The sequence below is a fragment of the Peromyscus maniculatus genome, chromosome 3 (assembly GCF_049852395.1).
Source record: "Peromyscus maniculatus bairdii isolate BWxNUB_F1_BW_parent chromosome 3, HU_Pman_BW_mat_3.1, whole genome shotgun sequence".
NCBI classification, from domain to species: domain Eukaryota; kingdom Metazoa; phylum Chordata; class Mammalia; order Rodentia; family Cricetidae; genus Peromyscus; species Peromyscus maniculatus.
The window spans coordinates 71,637,146-71,661,281 of NC_134854.1; the positions used below are offsets into that span (position 1 = coordinate 71,637,146).

General features: G+C 43.7%; 1 protein-coding gene across 10 annotated transcripts in view; it reads left to right on the top strand.

Annotated features, from left to right (window-relative positions):
- The first annotated feature begins 269 nt into the window (after positions 1-269).
- Positions 270-24,136, top strand: part of Klhl7 (kelch like family member 7) — a 54,967-nt gene continuing 31,100 nt past the window's right edge. Inside the window, exons 1-5 of one of the 10 annotated variants that reach the window (XM_076566750.1) lie at positions 2,669-3,473; positions 7,163-7,231; positions 20,458-20,560; positions 21,389-21,482; positions 21,698-21,822. In XM_076566750.1, coding sequence (XP_076422865.1) covers positions 7,184-7,231; positions 20,458-20,560; positions 21,389-21,482; positions 21,698-21,822 — 370 coding nt within the window. In that variant the 5' untranslated portion in view covers positions 2,669-3,473; positions 7,163-7,183. Of the gene's footprint in view, positions 2,639-2,668; positions 3,474-7,162; positions 7,232-20,457; positions 20,561-21,388; positions 21,483-21,697; positions 21,823-24,136 lie in introns of those variants that run through there. The other 9 variants (XM_076566746.1, XM_076566747.1, XM_076566748.1 and 6 more) reach the window with 9 other exon arrangements.

The window sequence follows — 24,136 nt, forward strand, 5'->3', positions numbered from 1 at the left end:
ATTTATACTTGCTGGGAGAGGCAAAGTTTGTTTTTTTCCAACGGAGTGACACTAGATATATCAGTCACTCCAGTGCAGGTCTCATGTTCGGGAATAGTTGACCAACATACAGTGGACTCCGCAGTTGTGTGTGTGGTGCTTTTATTTGGTTACAGTTGGTATTTGTATTTCTTTTTGGGTATTGCTTTATTTTGCTTTCTTGGTTTTGGGGTTTTGTTGTTATAGTATTGGATTTCCTGTTTTGTTTTGTGTTTTTTTTTTTTGAGAAAGAACTTAAAGTTGGATGAGTATATTTAAATTTAAAAATTATTCTAAATAATAAAAAAATTCTTTAAAATGAATGGTGAAAGGGGGCTGGAGAGATGGCTTAATGCTTAAGAGAACTGGCTGCTCCTCTAGAGGACTTGGATTCAATTCCCAGCACCTAAGCAGAGGCTCCCCCGCCCCCCATACTTCAATCCTAGAGGATCAGATGCTCTCTTCTAGCCATGGTCATGGGCACTGCACTCAAATGGCACACAGAATCCAACAAACACTCCTACACACAAAGTGTGTGGCAGAGAGCTTGTTTAAAAAAGGAAGTCTAAAACCTACACAAGGGATTTCCCATTGTGCTGTAGTCTACCTACCCGATGCTCCCACCAGTGCGTTTGGTAAATGCCTTGGTTTTTTTAACGTTCCTTTGTTGATTTATATAATCTCTTTTATAGTGGAACATGTTATCCAGGAGAAGTTGACTCCCTGTTTTTAGGCCATAGCTGCTCCTATACAGCTTAGAATAATTTATTTAATTTTCTTTTAAGCAGTTACTGTTCATGACTGAACAGTCTAGTTCATTTTACATAAAACTTCTCTGTCTAGTGTAGGGTGAAAGGGGCCAAGGAAAAAACACCCTGCCCCTGGCTAGACCTGAGACCTGGGCAGAGGAAAAATACCCTGACCCTGACTTGAACCTAGGACCAGGACTTGAAATCCCACAAATACCTGAGCTTGCCCCAGATTCAGACTACAAACATCTACCAGTCCCAAGTCACCCTGGAAAACTGCCCCCAAACCTTGTATATAAGCTCTGTACCCTGGCCAGTGTGCTGCTGCTTCTCACCCTCGAGTCAGTCACCCTCCTGGATTTTTCCTTCCCAATAAATCTCTTGAGTGAGGTTTTTTTTTGCCAGGTGTGCCGTTTTCACGGACTGGAGCCCAGATGTTAAAGTTTTTCACAGGAGCCAGACTGCAGCAGAAATGTACCACTTCAGCTGGGGAAACTTTGCCCCAGCTGGGCAGAGTTGTTACAGTCTCCCGGACTGAGCAGAGCTGTGACACTTTTCCAGAACAGAAGTGTAACAATTCCTCTGGGGACACCCTCCCCTGCCGGAGCAGAGTTGTTACATTTATACTGGGGAAACCTTTTCCTGGAGCAGAGCTGCAAACTATCACGCTTACAGAGACTGTGGTATTCCTTGGCTCCTTACTGCCTGGATACCTTTCCATCTGAGTTCCAACACTTACATCTAGTCCCTTATACATCTAGGTAGAAAACTGAGAGGTTATGTAGAATGTTTCCATTATTAGAAATAGCAATTTCAGACAATCCTGTATATTCCTAAACAGCAAAATAAAAACTCTAGTTATGAAACACGTTTCCATGAGTTCTAGGAAGCTTAATTGAAGCCTTCTGAAACCGACACTTGATCTCTGTTTTTTTTAAGAGACAGGGTTTCTCACAGAGATCCACCTGCCTTGGCATCCCAAGTGCTGTGATTAAGGGCATGCACCACCACCGTCCTGCCTGATTTCTGTTTTAATGAGAGTAAAACAGCCTACTAAACAGGCAGGCATATCATGCTAAGGAGACATGCACAGGGCTGTGTTCTTGCTTCTGAATCCCAAACGCGCAGTTCTTGTGCTCGGGATAAATGAGCTTTTGCCTTGCAAAATGATTTCTTTAATCATTTAGCAGTTACTGAGCGCCCACAATACGCCACACTCGACGCTGCAGTGAAGAGCTGACTGTTTTCGAGGAGCTTACACCATGGGCAGGCATTTTTAGCATGTTCTATCACACAATCATCCAAAATAGATCATCACGACATCTAAACCTGGAGACTCCGCCTTTGGCAGAAGAAAGGTCCATGTGACCTTGGATCAGGCCGATGCAACCGCCACTCAGTGGCCAGAGGAAAAAGCGGCAACACCCACCACTCGGCACGACACAGCCAGTTGCTGGGAGCCTTGCGTGGCTGTGACGCACGGGCCTCGCCACCCCCTCCGCGTCTTCGCTTCCAGTCTCGCCCCTCCCCTCCCCTCTTTATCCTGGCGCCCAGTGCGCATGCTTGCTATTCCCGGGTTCCCTTTACTTGCAACCGTGGCGGACCTGCCGTCGCCTGGTCGGCTATTCTCCGAGGAGCTCCGTCCTCCTTCGGCGGTCCGGCGGTCCTCGGCGATCCGCCGCCAACGCCGTGCTCCCGGCCGACGCGTCTGGCGAGCACACCCTCGTCGCGAAACCGCGGAGGGCAAGAGGAGGATGGCCACCTCTGGCGTGGAGAAGAGCAAAAAGAAGACCGAGAAGAAGCTTGCAGCTCGGGAAGAAGCCAAGCTGCTCGCGGGTTTCATGGGTGTCATGAACAACATGAGAAAGCAGGTGCGGGCTGCGCGGGGCCGCGGGCGGGGCGGGGCGGCCGGGCCTGTCGCCTTGGCTGCAGGCCTGCTCTGCCACGGGGCTTCCGAGGCCCACTCTGCGTGGACTCCTGGCGGGCGGGCGGGCGGGCGGTGGGCCTCCCGGGGCCGTTGTGTAACCGGTCTGCTCCAGTTCTCTGTGAAGCCCCCGAGCATTCGGAGTGCGGGCGGTTACGGTGCGGTAAGATCCCGAAGCCCGCAGAGGGAGGCTTCCCGCCCCGCCTCCGTTGTCAACCAGGTGGCACTACTCGACAAAATCCTCCCACCCCTGCTAATTTAGGGTAAAAAAACAGATCCCGGCAAATAACCGTGTCCTAAGGGCCCTAGGCGCCGCTGTTACCTAGAGTATCTCTTTGTTCTGCCTTTGATATGTGGCGTATCCGTGGAACTGCGGCACGTCGTCGAAAGGTGGCTTATGAAAAGCACGTTTTAACGGCGGAGACGGTGGGCAGATTTTTATTTATTCATTAGATTATGACCTCTGATAGACCGGTAAGCATGGGAACGCCGCTTCTGGTTGCTTTTTGGTTCCGTGAGCTGTACTTGGTAGGGAACCCACATGGAAGGAGGCTGTAGGGATGTTTCCGTTTGTTGACTCCGATTCTGTTTTTCAGGAGGACAAAGCCCAACGTAAGCTTGAGTGACTGAAAAGCCTCCTTCGCCTTTCTGGCGCTTTTGCTGAGAGTATGCAGAGCAGAAGAATTTAAGGTCTATTTAGGAAGATACCAACTCCTGATTTCTTTAAGCCAACGCTGGGCGCTGCAATCTTGTCTTTGTTCACCAGCTGGCGCAGTGCTCTGGTGCGGTAGATACTAGGTTCTCAAATGCGTAGCTCATTCCTGGCCTTTGCTGAAATAGCTGCAAACGGCTGAGTCCGCTGTTGAGCGTGTATCTCTTCACATTCGTCTTCTTTTCTTGTAGCCTTCTTGTGGTTTACAGTATCGATGATCTGAGATTGCAGGTGTCTTTGATGTGTGCTTGTAGTGGTGATTAAGTCGAGCTCAGTGGCGCTTACACTTGTTTGAACTCATTCTCTTTACTCCCACTCCCCCGAGCCTTGTCGTCCGTGGACCGCAGCTTTGTAAAGCATTACCTCATTCCTTAAATAGATAGGCTGCAGCATCAGATGTTAAACTTGAGAAGATTGTTTGAGCCTGTATGTTTAGCTCTTTGGTTTTAAAATTGGTTCAAGCTTTAGACTGCTGACGTCTGTTTATTTTGTTGTTAAAATATAGAAATACAGTTACTAAATTAGAATTACTGAAAAATCAAGGTTATGCTGCTGAATACAAAGAGTAATATGGATACTTGATTGAGCACCCAATCTCAAAAAAGCCTGCTTTTTCTTTATCGTTGACTTGGGTGTATTGCAGACTCCTCTAGCATTTTTATCAACTTGGTGGATTCCTGCATTTTTAAAAGATGCCTAGTATCATTTTGTATTGATTTACATTGTTGTTTAGTTTTGTTGAGCTATTATAGACTGTGTAGCATTTTAATCACCTTAATGGATTTCTGTATCTTTGTCTTATTTTGGGTCCTATGCCAGGTTCTAATACTTGCTGGGGCTGGAACATGGTCCCCTTGTTCAAATACATTTTCACCAGGTTTCTGTTTTCCATGGTTTCCTTCACTTGTGTAAGCTTGGCTGCCCTGGAACTATCTCTGTAGACCAGGCTGGCCTTGAACTCAGGGATCTGCCTGCATCTGCCTCCTGAGTGCTGGGATTAAATGTATAAACCACCAATTCCTTTTCACTTTTGTCTGATTCCTTTTCACGGGTTGGGTGGAGTTTTGCGCTGAGCTCACCACTACCTTCTTTATTCTATTTAGGACCTTGCTTTTCTTTTAATCTCCTTGAAGCACAAGGACCATTACAATTCCTGGTGTCCCTTTTCTCCTCAAACTGTGCATTTTGTAGTTTAACTTGCTCAGCTTCCTCCTTTTCATTATAAATCTGCATAAAACTAGCCACTAATAACCACACAACACACTCAATGCTAGGCTGTTTTGAAATCTCTCCCAAACCTGTTAATGACTTTTCAGGTAAGCCTCAGGCAGACTTTTTGGACAAGGGCAGAAAGCAGCCACATTCTTCTACAAAATATCGCAGTGGTCTCTAGGCCACATACTAATGGTCTCTGAAACCTTTTGAACTGGGCCTCCGTAGTTGTAATCACCCTCAGCACCACTGTCTTCCATGTTCCTACCAGTATGGCTCATTAAGCCCCACTTAAACCATTCAGCTGCTTTCCTAATCCCAAGTCCCAAAGTCCACATTCCTCCAAACAAAAGCATGGTCAGCTCTATTACAGCAATACCCTAGCCCCTGGTACCAACTTCTGTCTTAGGGATTTATTGCTGTGATGAGACACCATGACCACAGCAACTCTTATAAAGAAAAATATTTAATTGGGGCTGATTTACAGTTTCAGAGGTTTAGCCCATTACAGTCATGCAGGAAGCATGGCACCACACAGGCAGACATGGTGCTGGAGAAGGAGCTGAGAGTTCTACATCTGGATCCACAGACAGCGGGAAGAGAGAGGGACACTGGGCCTGGCTTGAGCACTTGAAACCTGAAAGCCCATCCCAGTGACACTTCCTCCAACAAGGCCATACCTCCTAATAGCGCCACTCCCTATGGGACTACGGGGCCATTTTCATTCAGACCACCACAGTTTTTTTTAAGATACATATTTTCATTTTATAGTTGGTTATTTATTGCTCATTTATAAATCTATCATAGAAAGATTTAACTAAAAATGACTGACAAGGACAGTTGATGAGGATAGGCTGAAGCAGAAGTCAGAAAAGGAACATTTGCTTGAGGACCAGTTTTATAAGTATTACTGTTTTTGGTAAATAATGTTAAATCTCAAGTTTGTGTTATATTTTGTTTCCTTTTAAATCTCATTACATTGCAAATGAAGATTATGAGTGCTTGAATGACAAGGACCCTCTTGTCATTCACCCAGAAACCTTCTTTCAAGGATTTCGGCATACTCTGAGATTAGTATATCTCAATTCCAGTTCCTACTTGACTACTAATTTGTTCTATGTAGATTTAGGTAGCACAATTTAGGTAATTTCTTTTATGTAATGCTGTATGAGTCCATTTTGTTGCTATAACAAAATACCCAAAGAGTAGTAGTTTAGGAAGAAGACAGGATTACTTAGTTTCCAATTCTGGAGGTCCAAGATGGGGAGCACACACTGTCCCCTGAAAATCAAATGAACCAGCTTTGTACAGAAACAAGCATGCTATGAAAGAACAACTGAGACTGAGGAGTGGCAGGCATACTTCATAACCATCCATCCCTAGAGTTAAGTTACCCTCTTGTGAAAGATTGACTTTGAAGAGTGGTGTACTTGTAGATAGTGCACACCAGTGCAGGTGCCTTCAGAGGCATCAGAGGTCCCGGACCTGAAGCTACAGGCGTTTGTGAGCTAAGAACCAAACTCCAGTCCTCTGCAAGAGCAGTGTGTGCTCTTAACTACTGAGCCCGCCCGCTCTCTAGCCCCCAAGTCACTCCTAGGAACCACATTGTTTTCATGAGGATGGAGTCCTTAGTATCTAGTTACTTCTGAAAGGCCCCGCCTTTGTCCCATTTTTAACTGCCAGTGTATGTGAGTTTTAACATTAGTTTTACTACAGAAAAACCATAGAAGTAGCATGTGGTGATATATTGTGTACCTTAATAAACTTGCCTGAGGAACTCTATGAAATCCTCAGCCTAAAGAAAGTGAGTTCCAGTTTCCTCACGCCTTTCTCTGCCCTGCCATATTACTTCCTGGGATTAAGGGTGTGTGCCACCACACCTGACCTCTATGTCTAATCTAGTGGCTGGCTCTGTCCTCTGACCCTCAGGCAAGTTGATTAGGGTACACAATGTATCACCACAGTAGCACTATGCAGAGCTAACAGTCTTAGGTTTTCCTGCCTTTTCCTCCCTTATCTGGCCATTTCTTACCCATTGTTTTTAAAGTAAACTTTGTGATAAAGTGTAAGATTTATAAATCTGAAACTTGATAATTATAAAGTGAATAGATTGCTATTAATAGAACTGAAATGTGACCAGTATAAAGAAAGGTTTCTTGTGCCTTCTCAATCACTTTCCCCCATGATAACTGCCATTTTCTTACCAGTTTTTTTATAAATAAAAATTATTTTGTATAAAATTATTGAATTTTTATAAGTAGACATTACATAATGTATACTTGGGTTTATTTTGTTTCCCTTTTTTTAAAATCTGCATTGCTGGGGGTTAAACTCGGGTCCTTGTACATGCTGAGTAAGCACTGTACCTCACCGAGCACCCAGCACCATGCCTCAGTTTCTTAAAATTAACCTTAGTGGGTTTGTCTGTGTTTTAGTATTTACTACTAGCTCATTTGTTTTGGAATATGGTATTTCTTTATCAATGTATCATGATCTCTCTGGTGTGTTATTATACACTCTGAGTTATTTCTGCTTTGGTGTTTTTAGGAATAATGCTGCTGGTGGAACATGGCAGCCCACGTCTTTAATCCTAGCACTCAGGAGCCCGAGACAGAGGCAAGCAGATCTATATGAATTTTGGGTCATCCTGGTCTAAATAGTAAACCCTAGGCTGGCAAAGGCTATGAAGTGAGGCCCTGTTACAAAAAAAAAAACAAGAAAGAGAAAAAATTTGTTTGTTCTAAAACTTTTAGAGAACATGAAGCTGGGGAGGGAGGGAGAAAGGGAGGGAGGATCTGGGAGGAATTAGGGGGAAGAGTAACATCAGTTGTATACTTAAGAATTGTATAATCTCAAGAATAAGTAAAAACATTTTAAAAAAGAATACTGCTTTGAACATTTTTGTCTTATGGTGTCTATATGTCTGTGTTTGTATTGGGAAATGCCAAGGAGGGAGTGACTGAGTTATAGAGAGCATAACATATTTGATTTTGATGCATAGCTCTCAAACCTCCAACATGATTGCACCACATTTATATTTCTGACAGCTTGGTGGTGTTGGTGTTTATTTTAGCTCTTCTACTGAGTGATAGTGGCACCTTATTTCATTAGATTGCTGCTTGATTGATTTCTCTAACCTTTTGTTTGGATTAATTTTATTAACTGGTAGAATGAGAAGACTCTACAAGTCTGGATCATAATAACTGTTATTCATATGTAGTTGCTGTACTTTCTTTATGTGAGGAACAGATGGATGTTAGTAGCGTTTGTTTCTTAGTATTTTGAGGTGCATGTCTTGAGTATCACTATAGTTTTCTTTTTTCCCCTATGAAATGAATTCAAGAACAGTTAACATTTTAAAAGCTTATGTTAACCTCTTGTTGAGTTCTGTGAGAGAAATACAAAGCCTAAGTGAGAATTAGATAGCCTTGGTCATGTGAGTAGTTGCTCTGGGAAGGTACTGGTGCAGGTGCCATGGGTGGGGGTGGGTAGAATCAGGGGGACTTAACTGCCAGCACCGTGGGTAGGGTTGGTACTGGGACTGAGTTCAGCTTGCACAGTGAGTGGGGAGAGGGTCTGTCTGTGGGGATTAATAAATAACAGAGCCGAAGTGACGCTCGGGCAGGGACAAAGGCCTGGTAGAAGCAGCATGGGGGACAAGGAGAGAACTGAACCTGAGTCTTCGCACCTTCGTCCTCACAGGCTGTATCCTCATGGGTTCCACAGATCTGTCGCATCTTGCCTGTGAAGCCAGCATCCTAACGGCACTAGTTCTGCCTCCAGCCGGAGCAGTAACCAGGCACCGTAGACCATGGCTGCCACGACTCCCTGGGTGATTGAGCACATTGAAATGAATCTCGGGAAAACAACTTTCTAGGCAGCCTGTGGGAAGGGTGTCTTGGAGGTGCTCTTTTCTTAAGAGAACGTCTTTAAAATGAATTTAATATATTCATACCTGGGAGCCTGAAATGGCTGGAGTCTGGCCAGTTCTTAAACTCTCAAGGCATCTTTTCTGTTGTCCTGATGCAGTCCTTAGTTGCTTATTTCCTTATTTTAGTTTTTTTTCATTTTACATACCAACTGCAGTTCTCCTCCCTCCGCTCTCCTGCTCTCCTCTCCCCTCTCCCCTCCACTCCTCAGAGAGGGTAAAGCCTCTTAACAGCTCTAACTTTGCAGAAACCATGCCTCCTTGGCCTCAACTTTATACAGGCTTTTCTGACCAAATTGCAAGTCTTTCTGCTTCATTTTTACTGTAAAGCTGGTTAAAGTAACCTGCCTGCCTGTCCCACATTCTGAATGCTGGGCTACCTTGAAACTTCCTCTGCTAGATTAAATTCAGGCTTCTAGAAGGATTCAGGGCATGAACAAAATATAGACAACATCTTTGCCATGTGGTAACACAGAATCTTTTTTCTCATCCTTAGCCTCTGCATTTTTTTTTTCCTGCAGGGGTGTGGGGGTGTGGGGGTGGGAGGGTGTGGAGACAGGATTTCTCTGTGTAGCTTTGGAGCCTGTCCTGGAATTCACTCTGTAGACCAGGCTGGCCTCGAACTCACAGAGATCCGCCTGGCTCTGCCTCCCAAGTGCTGGGATTAAAGGCGTGCACCACTGCCTCCCGGCTAGCCTCTGCATTTCTATTGGCATGCTGCCCTTTGAGCGTCTATGAAAATTAAGCATTATAACATTCTAGGGCTTCTAGCCCACATCTCCAATCTCTTCTGGATTTTTCATATACTAGTTCCAAAGGTTTCTGGACCCTAGACGGTCAGATTAGTGAAGCATTTATTCCACTCCTCGTACTAGTGCTCGGTGTTGCTGGTTTTGTTGTCTTCATAGCTGTAACTAAACACCTAAACAGAGCAACTTCACAAGGGGAAGATTTACTTGTCATCTGGCCTTGATAGGGTTCAGTCCATGACTGGTTGTGGCATTTCACCTTATTATAGACAGGACACAGACCAAGGGACCAAGGACAAGATTATCCCCCACTCCCTACCCCAAAAGAGGACCTGCCTCCAGTGGCCTACTTCTACCTTGGCCTTATTTCTAAAATTTTTAGCTAATCTCCTAAAATAGTGGTGCCATTTACCAGGCCTTGCATACATGGACCTTTTGGAGGTAAACTTGCTGTCTAAGCCATAATACCATGTAAGGTCTGTAGCATGAATCTTAACAGTTCTTATTAATAAAATCAAACCTGGGGCCAGTTATTGGGGTGAAATGCTGGATGGTCAGTGAGACAGAACAAGCCACAGCTAACCTCACCTGGCCAACTTCTCAGCTGATCTTGTTTCCTCAGACTGGAAGCCTCTGTGTCCTCATATCCGAATGGCTAATCAGCTGAACTGTGCTGCTCAAAACCTAAAGGCTTAACCAGCCAAATGCTTCTAGTTTCTGGTTCTCACGCCTTATATACCTTTCTGATTTCTACCACCACTCGCTGGGATTAAAGGCTGGCTTTCTGGGATTAAAGCCTTATGTCACCGTACTTGGCCATTTCCAATGTGGCCTTGAACTCACAGAGATCCAGAGGGATTTCTACCTCTGGAGTGCTAGGATCAAAGGTGTGTGCGCCACCATTTTCTAGCCTTTGTATCTAGTGGCTGTTCTGTCTCTGACCCCAGATAAATTTATTGGGGTGCACAATATCTTGGGGAACACAATACCACCACAAAGGTCGGTTTTACATTTGAGGCTTTGACTTCTGAAAAGTTAGATTCGTGGTCCATCTTTGTTCAACGTCTTTAACTCCTCTTATTCTGTTGGTTTCTTGCTGTCAGCATTTAAACATGTTTTAACTTCTCATTTTTTAACCATGCAGCAAACATTTACCCATCTCCGCTTTAACATTCCCCTCTAGATACCTCTCTTTTTATTGTCGCACCTCAAAGCGGAGTGAGTTCACGGCCCTTTTTACTCTCAGTTCATGTTGTCCTGTTGCAGTGTGACTCGCTAACTCGTTCATCTCCATGGCTATTTCCTGAGAGCCTGCGACTATGTACAGAAGTACTGCTAGGAATACATTAGTAAGCAAAGCCTGACAGCCCTTTTCCTGTGCAGTTTACAGTCCAGTTAGGGGAGGGAGACATTCCTTAGTGAAGAGCTACACAGAGAAATGTAAAACTGCAGCAGTGGGGGTATTATGAAGAAGAAGAATAAGAATAAGAAGAAGGAGGAGGAGGAGGAGGAGGAAGAAGAGGAGAATAATAATAATAATAATAATAATAATAATAATAGAGTGTATTGACCATCAGGAAAGTTTCTCTAAGCAATGACAATAGAGAACTAACATAAGAGTGTTCCCAGGCAGAGGAGAGGACCTCTCTTGGACCAGAAACAGCATGCTTATGCTGGAGACCTGCTTTACTTTAAAACGGCAAGCGCAGGCATTGGTTAAAGTCCAGTTTGACCGGAACACAGACCCGGAGGAGGGAACACGGTGCAGGATGAAATGGAGGAAGTGGCCGGGGACGACTTGTGCGCTGCTTCCTCAGTTAGAATTTGCTCTTTCTTCACACCTCCTTTTCTTTTGAAAAGGCTTTGCATTTGTTGATTTATTTATTATGGTTTTTTGAGACTAGGTTTCTCTGTGTAGCCTTGGCTATCCTGGAAGTCACCCTGTAGACCAGCTGACCTGGAACTCACAGAGATCCACCTGCCTCTGCCTCCCACGTGCTGGGATTAAGGTGTGCGCCACTACCACCCGGCCTACGATCTTTTTCTTTATGTGAATGACATTAAAAGATGTGAATTAAAAGAGATCTCAGAGTGGTTACTGTTAGACTGAATAGGAAGTTGTATCCAGTGAGCTCTGATGATTCTTTGGACTGAACTGCTAGCCACAGCAGTAATACTATCAATGAAGACAAGGTAGTATTTTTAAAAGAGGTAAAAGGTAAAATCCACAAAACCTAGATGTTGTGATGACTTCCATGTGTGGTTATGATAACCAAATTAAGATAACTTAAAATAGGACCAGACATCTAAGTAAATGTTAGTTGTTTTGTTGCTGTTGGTAGTTGATTGGAAGCTTAAGGGGTTCAATACAAAGTCTGACTTTTAACATTCTGGAATGTATAACTAGATGAGAGTCAAAATATTGGAGCAAGGGTTATAATTTGTATCTTCAGGTATGTTCCATTTGGTTTGTCAATAGGATGATCAGTTGCCTTTAGCTGATGGTTGGTTGTAGCTTAGAAGTGTGAATTTATATCAGTTACCTGATACAGAAGATAACTTTTTCATTGATGCTTTGGCAACTTAAGAATGTAGGATGAAGGTTAGGGAATGAGCCATTAAGAACATGAAAAAGCAGTGTCCAGAAGAGAAGAGAAAAATAAGAATTTTGAAAAATCAGGATTTCAAAAGAAGGACCTCGAATTTTAAAGCCAATGAAAAGTCAGAAGATGAGTAGGATTAAAGCAGATTGGATATAGCCACACAAGTTTGGTGACTCAATATTTTGATGAAGTTATTTTGATGGAGGGACAGATGGGAATCAGATTAGTGTAAGCTGTTGTGAGTAAGATATGAGAAAATTAAAACAGCTGGTGTTGAGAAATCCTGAAGAATTTACAAGAGTCAAGTGAAGGTTGCTTAGCTTTGTTTAAATGGGAGGGAAGTCAATCTGTTTAAAAATTGCAAACTGTACATGGTGGCTCATGCCTGTGATCCCAACATTCAGGATGCTCATAAATTAAGGGCTAGCCTGAGCTGCATAACTCATTGAAACCCTCTTGTGATGAAACAAAAACTAAACTAAAGGAAACGATACGAATAAAAATAAGAGTTGACTGTAGGAGAGAGAATCAGGAATTGGTAATTCTGGATAGGATAACGAAGTAAATGTGGTTAGTCTCAAAGGTCTGGCAACTCTTCTTCCTAGTGAGAAAGAGTGAAGGACTGGCAGATAGCTGTGTTTGGAATCAGAAGCATCGGGGTGGTGCCCAGTCTTTTTTTTTTTTTCTGAAAAAGAAGCAGTGAGATCTTCTGCTAAATGGAAGAGGAGGAAAGTGAAGCTGAAGGGTGAAGTAGATTGTATGGTGGTTAGCAGTGCTTCTGAAGGTTCTTTGGACACGTATAAATGACTAGTGAAGATTTACCTTTAGCTAGCCTCAAAGCCTTGTTTTCGTCTGGTCTCACCCTTCTTTTCCAGTCATGTATCCCTGTTCTTTTAGCTTTTGTACTTTTGATATGTGCTGATAGCTTTATGTCCACTTTTACACAAGCAAAAGTCATCTGAAGGTGGGGACCTCAATTAAGAAAATGTTTCTAAGCCGGGCGGTGGTGGCGCACGCCTTTAATCCCAGCACTCGGGAGGCAGAGCCAGGCGGATCTCTGTGAGTTCGAGGCCAGCCTGGTCTCCAAAGCGAGTTCCAGGAAAGGCGCAAAGCTACACAGAGAAACCCTGTCTCGAAAAACCAAAAAAAAAAAAAAAAAAAAAAAAAAAAAAAAAAAAAAAAAAAAAGAAAATGTTTCTATAAGATGGGGTTGTAGGTGGACCTGTAGGGCATTTTCTTAATTAACGATGGGGGAGGGCTCAGTCCACTGTGGGTGGTTCCATCCCTGGGCCAGATGGGAAGAAAGAAAGCAGATTGAGAAGACAGTAAGCAGCATCCCTTCATGGCCTCTACATCGGCTCCTGCCTCCAGGTTCCTTCCCTGTTTGAGTTCCTGCCCCGACTTCCTTCCATGATGAACAATGATATGGAAATGTAAGCCAAATAAACCCTTTCCTCCCCAACTTGCTTATTGGTCATGGTGTTTCATCACACCCATAGAAACCCGAGTAAGACAAGGTCCCTGTGTTCAGAACCTAACTAACATACCACAGTACCTGAAACACACTTTACCTCCTTTCGCTCTCATGTTTCTTCCCTTAAATGCCACTTGCTCCTCGAGTGCCCTAGATTGCATCAAGGCCCTCTTACTATTTATTCTCACAAGATTCTGTTTCTTTGTGCACTTGCCTTTTTCTGTAAATATTGTAGTCACGTTTAGTTTAGCATCTTTACTACCTAGCTTTTAGCTCTGTAAAAGTACTGTCACTCTGGCAACACAATTCTGAGAAATGGTGGGCTGCCCCGAGGGATTAGGAGCACCTTGCTTTCTTGTCATTCACAAGATATGTGGAGGATCAAAAGGTCCGTAAAGGACTCTTCATCCAGCACCAGAAGCTACTCACTCGGGAGCATCACTTGAGTTCCAGCTGTGTCTCACCCTGTGGAATAGAGCAGCAGGCTCAGCCCCTGGCTAAAAGTAGCTCTTCTGGGGTTTCGTGGCTTTATTGTTGTTGGTTTGTTTGCTTTTGTTTTGTTTTGCAGTGGTGGTGGTGGTGGTGGTTTTTTTAGTTTCTTTTTCTTTTCTTTCTTTCTTTTTTTATTTAACTATATGAAGAAAAAATAAAATGAGGCCTCCATCTTAGAGATCTGCCTGCCTCTGTCTCTGGGATTAAAAGCTGCCCCACCACACCTCAGAACAGATAATTTTCAAAGATGAGGAAAGAAAAACTCAGCTTTGGATTTTAATGGGTTGTGCACACCCACCCCTAACTCTTCAGATTGTTAGACTAAACCCAGCTGGGAGGATTATCCCTCAAGAAGCCACCAGGGAAACCATTTACCTCCTAAAGAAGAGACTTTGTCTGTGTACACTGCTGCTCTAGTATATGATACGTTCTTTTTTCTTGTGCAGATGTTAGAAATGTCCCAGATGGATGGGATCCGCCCCCAGGGTCCCTGGCTTTCTTTCCTCCTCTGTCTGTTATTCACCCTGTATATTGGAGGCTTAGTAGTTGTTTTTGAACTTTGTGTCGCTGGCTGAATCTCCAAGTTCTCTCTAGTGACAGAGCTTCCCTCCCTCTTGAGAGAAGTCACCCACGTTTGCAGCCAGCAGTTGTACAAGGCAGGTTGTGGCCTTGAATTTCTACAGCTCTGCTCCTCCTGACCGTTCTGCACCTTGGGTGTGTGTGTGTGTGCACCTCTCTTAGGAGCCTGTCCTCATGTGGAGTTCCACCTGTAAATCTCTCTTGAGGGAGTCTTTCCTCTTTTTACTTCAGTTGTATTAGTTGAGAATGTAACAGATACCTTTAAGGCCTGTAGTTCCATGGGGATAAGGGTCACCTTTAGGGGGTGCCCCTAAAGCTTTCCTGAATGTTTGGATTTTCCAGGCTTTATGAACAAAGGAACATCAGACACCCCCCCCCCCCCAATAATGCTATCTATGGATCAGAAGATAGCTCTCAGCTACTTCTCCAGCACAATCCCTGCCTGCCTGCTCCCCCCACCCCATGATCATGGACTAACCCTCTGAAGCTGTAGCAAGCCCCCAGTTAAATATTTTCTTGTATGAGTTTCCTTGGTCGTGGTGTCTCTTCACAGCCACAGAACACTAAGACAGAAGTTGGTACCAAGGAGTGGTGTATTGCTGTGACAGGCCTGACCATGCTGTTGTTTGGAGGAATATGCAACACTGGTACTTTGGACTAGAAAAATGATCAACTGATTTAAGTAGGGATTAATAGGCCATCTTAGTAAGAGCATGGACAACAGTAATCGTGAAGGCAGTGTGGACTATGCAGGCCCTGCCCAAGAGGTTTCAGGGGGAGATGAATATTAGCAAATGGCCTGGAGACCATTCTTGTGATATTTTTGCAAAGACTGTGACTGTTTTTTGTCATTGTCCTTAAAATTTGCCAGAGGCCAAATTGAAGAGTTTTGGATTAATATCATTGCAGAGGACATTTCAAAGCAGATTAGTATCGACTGTCACATAGTTACTAGTAATCAATCTTATTCAGATCTAAAATGAAAGGAGCAAACTGGGCGAGAAAAATACAAAATGAGCAATTTGAGGAAAAAAAGAGCACCAGCAAGTATAATATTGGAACCAAGTCTTGTGTTCCAGGTTTGAAGTTTAAAGAAAGACTGGATTCAAAATGGAATAAAGGGAGTGGTACCCTGAGAGTGAGCCCCTCCCTCCCCAGTTAACCCTGCAACCTGTGGCTGGAACAGGCCTGAGGGATTTCCTCAGCCTAGAAACCATCAACAAGTTAAATCTTATGCAAATATGAGTCAAGGAGGGGGCCAAGTACTGGCCCTAGCAAGCAGAACTTAGCAGCTCTGGCCACCTGGTTCTGGATTTTCAAGGCCCATACAGGAAACGGTTGTGGAACCTTCTTCCTCTGCAGTTAAAGACAGCTGCTGAGGTTGGTCAGCTGGCAGGAGAGCCCCTGCATGGAGACCCAGAGAGGCTGTTGTATGAAGCCTTGAAGATGAAACCCAATGGTGGAGACCCCTAGCAAGCTGTTGAAGATGCCAGAGGCATGGGATACCTGCTAAGTAGAGCTGAGGCAGGATGTGGAACGAGCCCCAAGAGAGAAGTGTGCTACAGTCAGCAAAGTTGGAAGGGAAAAGGCGTCCACTAAACCTTTTGGCTTTAGACCTAGAGACACAGGGTTGGAAGTTTGCCCTTCTGGTTTCCATCTTGCTTTGATCCAGTGTTTCTTCCTTTGCCCCCTTTCTTTCCTTGTGGAATTGTGGTGTGTATTCTGTGCCATTGTATAGTGGAAGTGTGTGCTCTGCTTTATTTTACTGGGGGTTACAATTGAGAGATTGCCTTGAAGCTCAGAAGAGATTTTGGACTTTTAAGCAGTGTTAAGACTGAAAAACTATGAGGATTTTTGAAGTTTGACTGAATGCATTTTGCATTATGATATGGCTACAAGCCTGTTGGGGCCAGGGAGTGTAATGTTTGAAAGAGGTCCCCATAGACTCATATGTTTGAATGCTGGGGTCCCCAGTTACTGGAAGTATTTGGAAAGGATTAAGAAGTATGGCTTTGTTAGAATGGGGGTGACCTTGTTGGAGGAGGTGTGTCAATGGGGGTGGGCTTTGAAGGTTTAAAAGCCCACACCAGGCCCCATCTCTCTGTCTGTCTGTCTGCCTGTGGATCAGGATGTAAGCTCTCACCCGCTTCCTGTCTGCTGTCATGTTAAAAAAGAACTAAAAGAGTAATCCTCTGAAACTGTAGGCAAGCTCCCAATAAATGCTTTCTTCTGTAAGTTGCCTTGGTCATAGTGTCTCTTCACAGCGATAGAACAGTAACTAAGGCAGCAATTTATTTTTCAAGCATAACCCATATCACAGCTGAGGATAGCATTGGCCAGATGAAATGTTAGAATAACTATGAAAGAATAAACTAAGCCTTACAGAAATTGTATTAGTGAGAATTTAGTCTAAGTCACTATTTTTAGTCTGCTTTCTGCCGTGGTAAAACACTACCATAAACTCCGTTTTATAAAATGGAAGTTTATTTGCTTACAAGGGTTACAAGAGGTTGTGAGCATCCTAAAGTTAAATACTAGCAACTGAACTTGGGTTCTCTGTAGGAGCAGCAAGTGTTCTTAACCACTGAAACATCTCTAGCCCCCAAGTCAAACTTTTTTAAAAGCCTTTTAGTTTACAATACGAGGTAGAAAGAAAAAAACAAAACAACAACAACAAAAAACCCAAACAATTCTTAGTATTCTACATTCTAATAAAACACTTGAGATTTCAAGAGATTTATAGGGGATTATATTTCTCAGAACTTGAGATCAAGTAAACAAGTTTTAACTCCTTCAGTTTTAACTTTCCCTTATGTCTTAGCCACTCTTCTGTGTCTGTGATGAGACATCATAACCAAGGCAGCTTATAAAGAAAGCAGTAATTAGGGGCTTGCTTGCAGTTTCAGAGGGTTAGTCCATAATTGTCCTGTCAGGGAACATGGTGACAGGCAGACATGCCACTGGAGCTGGAGCTGAGAGCTTACGGCCCTCTTCCACAGTCAGGGGCAGAGAAGAGGGAGCCTGGGCCTGGGGTGGGCTTTTGAAACCTCAAAGCCCTCCCCAGTGACACACCTTCTCCAACAAGGACACACCTCCTAATCCTTCCTAAACACTCACTAACTGGGAAACAAACATTCAAGTATATAAGCTATGGTGAGCATCCTCAAACGCCACACCTTCTAACACTAACAAGATCTGTAATTTTAGTTTGGAGGCCAGGTTTTTGTTGTTGCTGATGTCATTAGATACGATATTGTTGGTTGTTTCTGCTCTTTAGGGGGGCCCACCACCCAGCTCTCAAATAAATCACACAGAGGCTTATTCTTAATTATAAATGTCTGGCCTTAGCTTGGCTTATTTCTTGCCAGGTTTTCTTAATTTAAATTATCCTATCTTTGGCCTTGGGGCTTTTATCTTTCTCTATTCCTGTACACCTTTTCTTTCCTTCTTATTCCGTGTCTTGCTGTGTAGCTGGGTGGCTGGCCCCTGAAGTCTTCCTCTCCTTGTTCTCTTGCTCTTTCTCTTTATTGCCTCCCAGATTTCTCCCTCTATATATCCTCTCTGCCTGCCAGCCCCACCTATTCTTTCTCCTGCCTCACTATTGGCCATTCAGCTCTTTATTAGACCATCAGGTGTTTTAGACAGGCAAAGTAACACAGCTTTACAGTGTTAAACAAATGCAACATAAAAAAATGCAACACATCTTTGTACCATCAAGCAAATGTTCCACAGGATAAACAAATGTAACACATCTTCAAATAATAGTCTACAACAATATGAAGCACTGCTCAGTGTCTAGTTTCATTTCAAAAAAGGTTTACATTTGGTGGGATTTTGGCATCCGGCTGCCCTTTCTCTCTCCCCATGATTCCATCCCGTCTTGGTCCATCTGAGCTTTTCTCCCCTCCCTGTAGTCAGCAGTGCTTCATGCCTTCCTCTAATAGTCTTTCTTGTTCCATCTGGGAAACTTACAGGCTTGGCATTTTTCTTCTTTGAACTTGTTGAATATTAATATCAAACCCAGCCCCATCCTGTAGCGCCCCTATAAACTAGCAGTGAGCAGCACCACCCTTTTGAGAAAGTTGATTTCATCTCCATTTTAGAGCAGATGTTGTATATATTTATTGGTAGAGCCTTGTCCAGGGTCCCTTTAGACTTAATTTGAGTTTTGTCATGAGGCTCCACAGCTTCCGTTTGCACTGACCCTTTGCCTCTCTTTCAGCATCTTTGAAATGCTCACTATAAAAAGATGGCTATGAACTGTACCAAGTGGTCCTCTTAGCCATCTTAGTTACATTTTCAGTGTTTCCTAATAGTTTATGCTCTGCAAGAAATGAATCTGAATTGTGATCCTGCAGATAATGTTCTTCTTGGGCAGCTGTTCCCTGCTCAACAGCGCCACAGTCCATGCCCTCTGTGGAACCACCTCTGCCATTTTCCCTGATTTCAAATTTCCAGCACCCACAGAAAAGCCAGGCATGGCCAGATGTGTCTGTCACCCCAGCAGAGAGTCAGTCCTGAGAGCTCACTGGTTAGCCAGGCTGATGAAAACAGCAAGCTTTAGGTTCACTGAGAGACTGTCTCAAAAATTTAGGTGGAAAGAAGAAAGACACCTGTTAACTTTCTCTGGCCTCTGTCTGCACAGGCATTGACCCACGTGCCTGCATGTGCGCGCGCGCACACACACACACACACACACACACACACACACAAAATACTAGCAAACTAAATACATAGTAGGAAATGTCAAGTCCTCCAAAGCTATAGTAGTAAAATACTTGTCATTTAGTAAGATATTTAAAATTTGCAAAAACTGTATCTGCTAAGCTACTAAACTATTATAGATCTGTGACAAGATTTAAAAACCACTCAGTATCGGGCTGGAAAGATGGCTCAGGAGAAGACCCAGGTTCAATTCCAGGACCCAAATGGCATCTTAAAATCATCCCAGTCCCGGGGAATTGACACCCTCATCTGAACCTCTCAGGTGTCATGCGGTACACAGACACACTTGCAAGTAAACACCATACACATAAAATTTAAAACTTAAAAAAACAAAAACAAAAACTCAGAAAGCGTTGCTTGCCTCACACTCCCAGTGGTTAGGACATTGGCTGCAAATGTCAGGCACCACATTTCTGTGCGCTCTCTATATACTATCTTTAGCTTCATTGTGAATGTATTATTTGGTGCTCCCCCAATATATTTTTCTTTCAAAGTCATCTATAAGATGACAACCCTTGACATTTTTTCAGTATTCCTTTTTCTTTCCAGCAGCTGAAGTTATTTTAGGACCACTTCTGGCACCCTAGCATTAGAAATGGCTGCTCGCCAGCTTCTTCCAGCAGGGTGCTTGGGAGAAGAGCTGTCTAAGGAAAGATTACTTCAGAGCAGTCAGTTCATCCACTCTGTGTTCCGAATCCCTTCTGTTTCCATCAGAACTGTGACAGCTACTTTTATGGTTAATGTGCCATATACTCTGGATTTTACAATCATTGGTGAAGTCAATATAGACTACAGTGTTTAAGGAATATGATTTGAGTGTGCCATCGTATCATTTACTCCTCCTCCCCTGAAAAAAGCTCACAATAAGGCCTTAGAATTTATACTAGGAAAAAAGTTGTGGCTTCCCTGAAGGATCGGTAGACTATTTTCTTTTGAGGGTGAAAGCTAGATAGGATCCCCCTATGCAGCCCAGACTGGCCTCAAAGTTGTTAGGTTCAGCCTCTCAACAGCTGTAGGCCATCACCCGTAGCTCAGGGGAATTGTCTTTAATGACAGATACACTAATTGATTTTCCTCTTGGCTGTTCAGGGTATAGTACCCAATTTTGATACTATCTGACAGCAACTCTGTGAGTCTTTGCTAAATATGTTCTAAAGTGTGTGTGGAAAGAGGGATTTTAGGAGAAAATCGATAGAGGCATTACAGCATTTGGTCAGTTCCTGCTTTGTTAGACTTAATGTTGCTGAGCCAAGCCGGTGAGTTCCTTTCTCTGTGCTTTTCTCTTTCACTAGAGAACATTGTGTGACGTGATCCTCATGGTCCAGGAGAGGAAGATACCCGCGCACCGTGTGGTCCTTGCTGCAGCGAGTCACTTCTTTAACCTGATGTTCACAAGTGGGTATTTCCAGATGAAACTGTTGTCTGGGGTTAGTCTTTTCTGTGTGAACTGGGTAGAGTCTAAATCCAGATGTCTTTTCTAGTTTTTAAAGTGCTTTAGAACTTAAGACTATAGAACAGTAAGGAGAATGAAAATGGTCAGATGTGATGCCGATCCAAGGGTAAGTGTTCTTTCCTTAGCCCTGAGGGTCAGGGTCTTTGATGGTAAGGTAGTTTCTGCCTGAATGTCAGAGTTTGTTTTCTTCACCTGGGCTAGATAGATGCATCTCTTGCATTATATCTCGCAAGTTTGTGCCTCGAAAGGGCTGGAGGGGAAGGGGGAAGAAGGGGAGGAAATGCGGCACACTGCAGTGGAAAGACCCTGAAACCAAGGCCTGATCACACTGCTTAGTATTGGTTCCTGCGGCTTGTTTATTGATGTTGAGACAGCAGCTTGCCATGTAGCCAGGGCGGGTCTGGACCCTTGAGTGATCTCCTCTCTCTGCCTGCCAAGTGCTGAGATGACAGGCGTCCTTCATGACACCTGTCTCTTGTCCTGTGATCTCAGTCATGTGAAATAATATATCTGCCTCAGGTTTGTCTTTGGTGTCCTCCCTACCTCTGAGGATTTGGAGGGAAACGGGAGAGTGACCCTGAAGGATGTCTTTCTCTTTGCACTTGAGGAAGCTCTTAGGTGAATTCAAGGGGTGCCACTAACACGGAGGGTTCCTTTGCATGTGCTTCCCTCCAGAGATCTCTGGCCCAGGGCCTTCTGTCTTCACAGAACCCGGAGCGGGTCAGTCCCTCGTTAACCTGTGGTGGCGCCGCTTTCTGCTCTCCTTGCAGCTAACATGCTTGAATCCAAGTCCTTTGAAGTAGAACTCAAAGACGCTGAACCTGATATCATTGAACAGCTGGTGGAATTTGCGTACACTGCCAGGTGAGTTAAGAAGAGTCGTTCTGTTTGGGGAAGTAAACTTGGGGTCTGCCACACACAGAGAAGCACTGTTGTAACAAAATGGTTTGCTCCTGATTCCTTAGAACAAAAAACTGTAATGGAGGAGTTGGAGGGATCATATGTCATAGGAGAGTATATTCTACAGTAATATTCAAGTAATAAAATTGTGTGAAATTAATATTCCCTCTAACTTACAGAATTTCTGTGAATAGCAACAATGTCCAGTCTCTGTTAGATGCAGCAAATCAGTACCAGATTGAACCAGTGAAGAAAATGTGTGTTGATTTTTTGAAGGAACAAGTTGATGCTTCAAATTGTCTTGGTAAGAAATACCAGATTCCTGGATCCTTTTTTTCAAAAAAATCCTCATTGTGTATTTAAATAAAGAAAAAACCATATTGGTAAGAATCTTTATTTAACCTTAAAGATACCATCCATTGAAACATTTTTTTTTTATTTATGTACATTGGTGTTTTGCCTGCATGAGGGTGTCGGGTCCCCTGGAACTGGAGTTACAGACAGTTATGAGCTGCCATGTGAGTGTTGGGAATTGACCACCCCACCCCACCCCACCCCCCACCCCGTCCTCTGGAAGAGCAGCCAGTGCTCTTACCTGCTGAGCCATCTCTCTAGCCCCCCCATTGAAACATTTTTAGTAATAAAATCTTAAAGGAACTTATAAAGAAGCACATACTAGCCTGGGTAGCAATAAGCTCAATAAATACTGTGTCACTATTTTCTAAAATGTAACATGGTTGGTTGTTTGTCCTTTTGTTTTGTTTTTCAAGACAGGGTTTCTCTGTGTAACAGCTCTGACTGTCCTGGAACTCGCTTTGTAGACCAGGCTGGTCTTAAACTCAGAGAGATCCACCTGCTTCTGTCTCCCGGGTGCCGAGATCAAAGCTGTGCACCACCACATCCAGTAGTAACATGACTTTGATGAATGGCTTTCATTCATCAAAGACAAACAACAAGGATGCTATTTATTCATGGTAGTTTTATATGAAAAACATGAACATTTTTCTTATAGGGTTCATAATGTGCTAAGAACTCTGAGGTCATATTTTTAACTTCCCTGAAGTCATATAGTCACTCTGTGAGTGAACTGGAAATGGAGTTTGAGTAAGCTGATACTTGTTTAGTACACCATGCTGTCTCTTCATTGACCAGTTTGTTTTGCAGTAGGAAACAGAAATCATAAATTAAGGTGAGATGATCCTTACTGGCAGCGAGCAAGTACTCAGCTCTTTGTAGTTACATTTTCCTATCCATACTGTAATTCATAGGCTTTAGGAAAAGAGAAGGAGATCCAGGACAACATGGAGAAAAAGTAGAATCAAGGAAATCGAGGGGCCTGGAACCTAGTCGACACTCAGATTTCTGACTCTAAGGAAGGATGGAGGGATACTGAGGACAGGAAATGAAGGCTGGGCAGAGGGCTTCTGGGGATGCTCGGACTTCTTCTGTCCCAATTTTCCTCCCTAGGGCACTTTGTACTCCTTCCAGCACACACACTGTGAGCCTAGGGAGGAAAAAACTTGGAAGGCTGTCAAACAGGATAATTGCAGAAAAGAATAAAGGTCAGACAAAGGGATAAAGATGAGACTGGTCTGGTGTCCAGAAAAGGAACCGCATTTGATGGAGTGGGACAAGTAGCTATGGAATAAACATATTGATGGAATTTCTTTGTTAGCCATAGGTCAACATGGTAAGACAGACCCTATATTAGGAAATAAATACTGCCTGTTATCCACCTATGTACCAGGCATCTTCTGGGCTATAGGTAATAGCTCTATTTATCTAGCGTTTTACTTCTTTTGGGGAGGGCGGGGCGGGGGGGGGGGAGGTTAACAAAGCTAAGAGAGAAAGGATGCCCCAGTGGCCTAGAAAGGAGCCTGATTCTGAGCCTAAGCCTGGGACAAAGACAGTGACTTCAACTAGGCATGATAGCTGAAGTGGGAGGATTGCCCCTATTTCAAGGCCAGCCTGGTCTACAGAATGAGACCTTGTCTCAAAAAAGGGGGACAGTGGCAGACAGTGGCTCTGAGCCATTCACAGTCCCTCAGTAACTTGGTGCAGGTAGGATGAGAGGACCCACTTCTGCCTCCTTTCTGTGTGGATCTGAACATAACTGTCACTGCCAGCCCGTTAGAGAACTCCTGCCCAAGATCTCCAGAAGAACCTTGCCTCAAAAAACACCTTGCCACTCTTAACTTATACAGGTGCTGAGGGAACCCATGGTAACTGGTTAAATTGGGCAAAATACAACCAGACATGATGGTGTACACCTACAACCCAATACTGAGAGAGCAGAGGCAGGTTCAGGACCAGCTTGGTGTATACAGCTAGTCCAGGCTAGCCAGGGCTTTATAGTGAGACCTGGTCTCAAAATAACAAAACAAAACAAAATCATACAAAGTTCAAGGAAACCTAGTAGTTTGAGAGACAGAAAAATCACACTAAACAGCCAAAATGAATAGCTCCTGGGGACAAGAAATAGAAAGAAAATTAAAAATAGATAAGGTGGGTGGTGGCGGCGGCATGCACCTTGAATCCCAGCACTTAGGAGGCAAAGGCAGGTGGATCTCTGTCAGCTCAAGGCCACCTTGGTCTACAGAGTGAGTTCTAGGACAGTA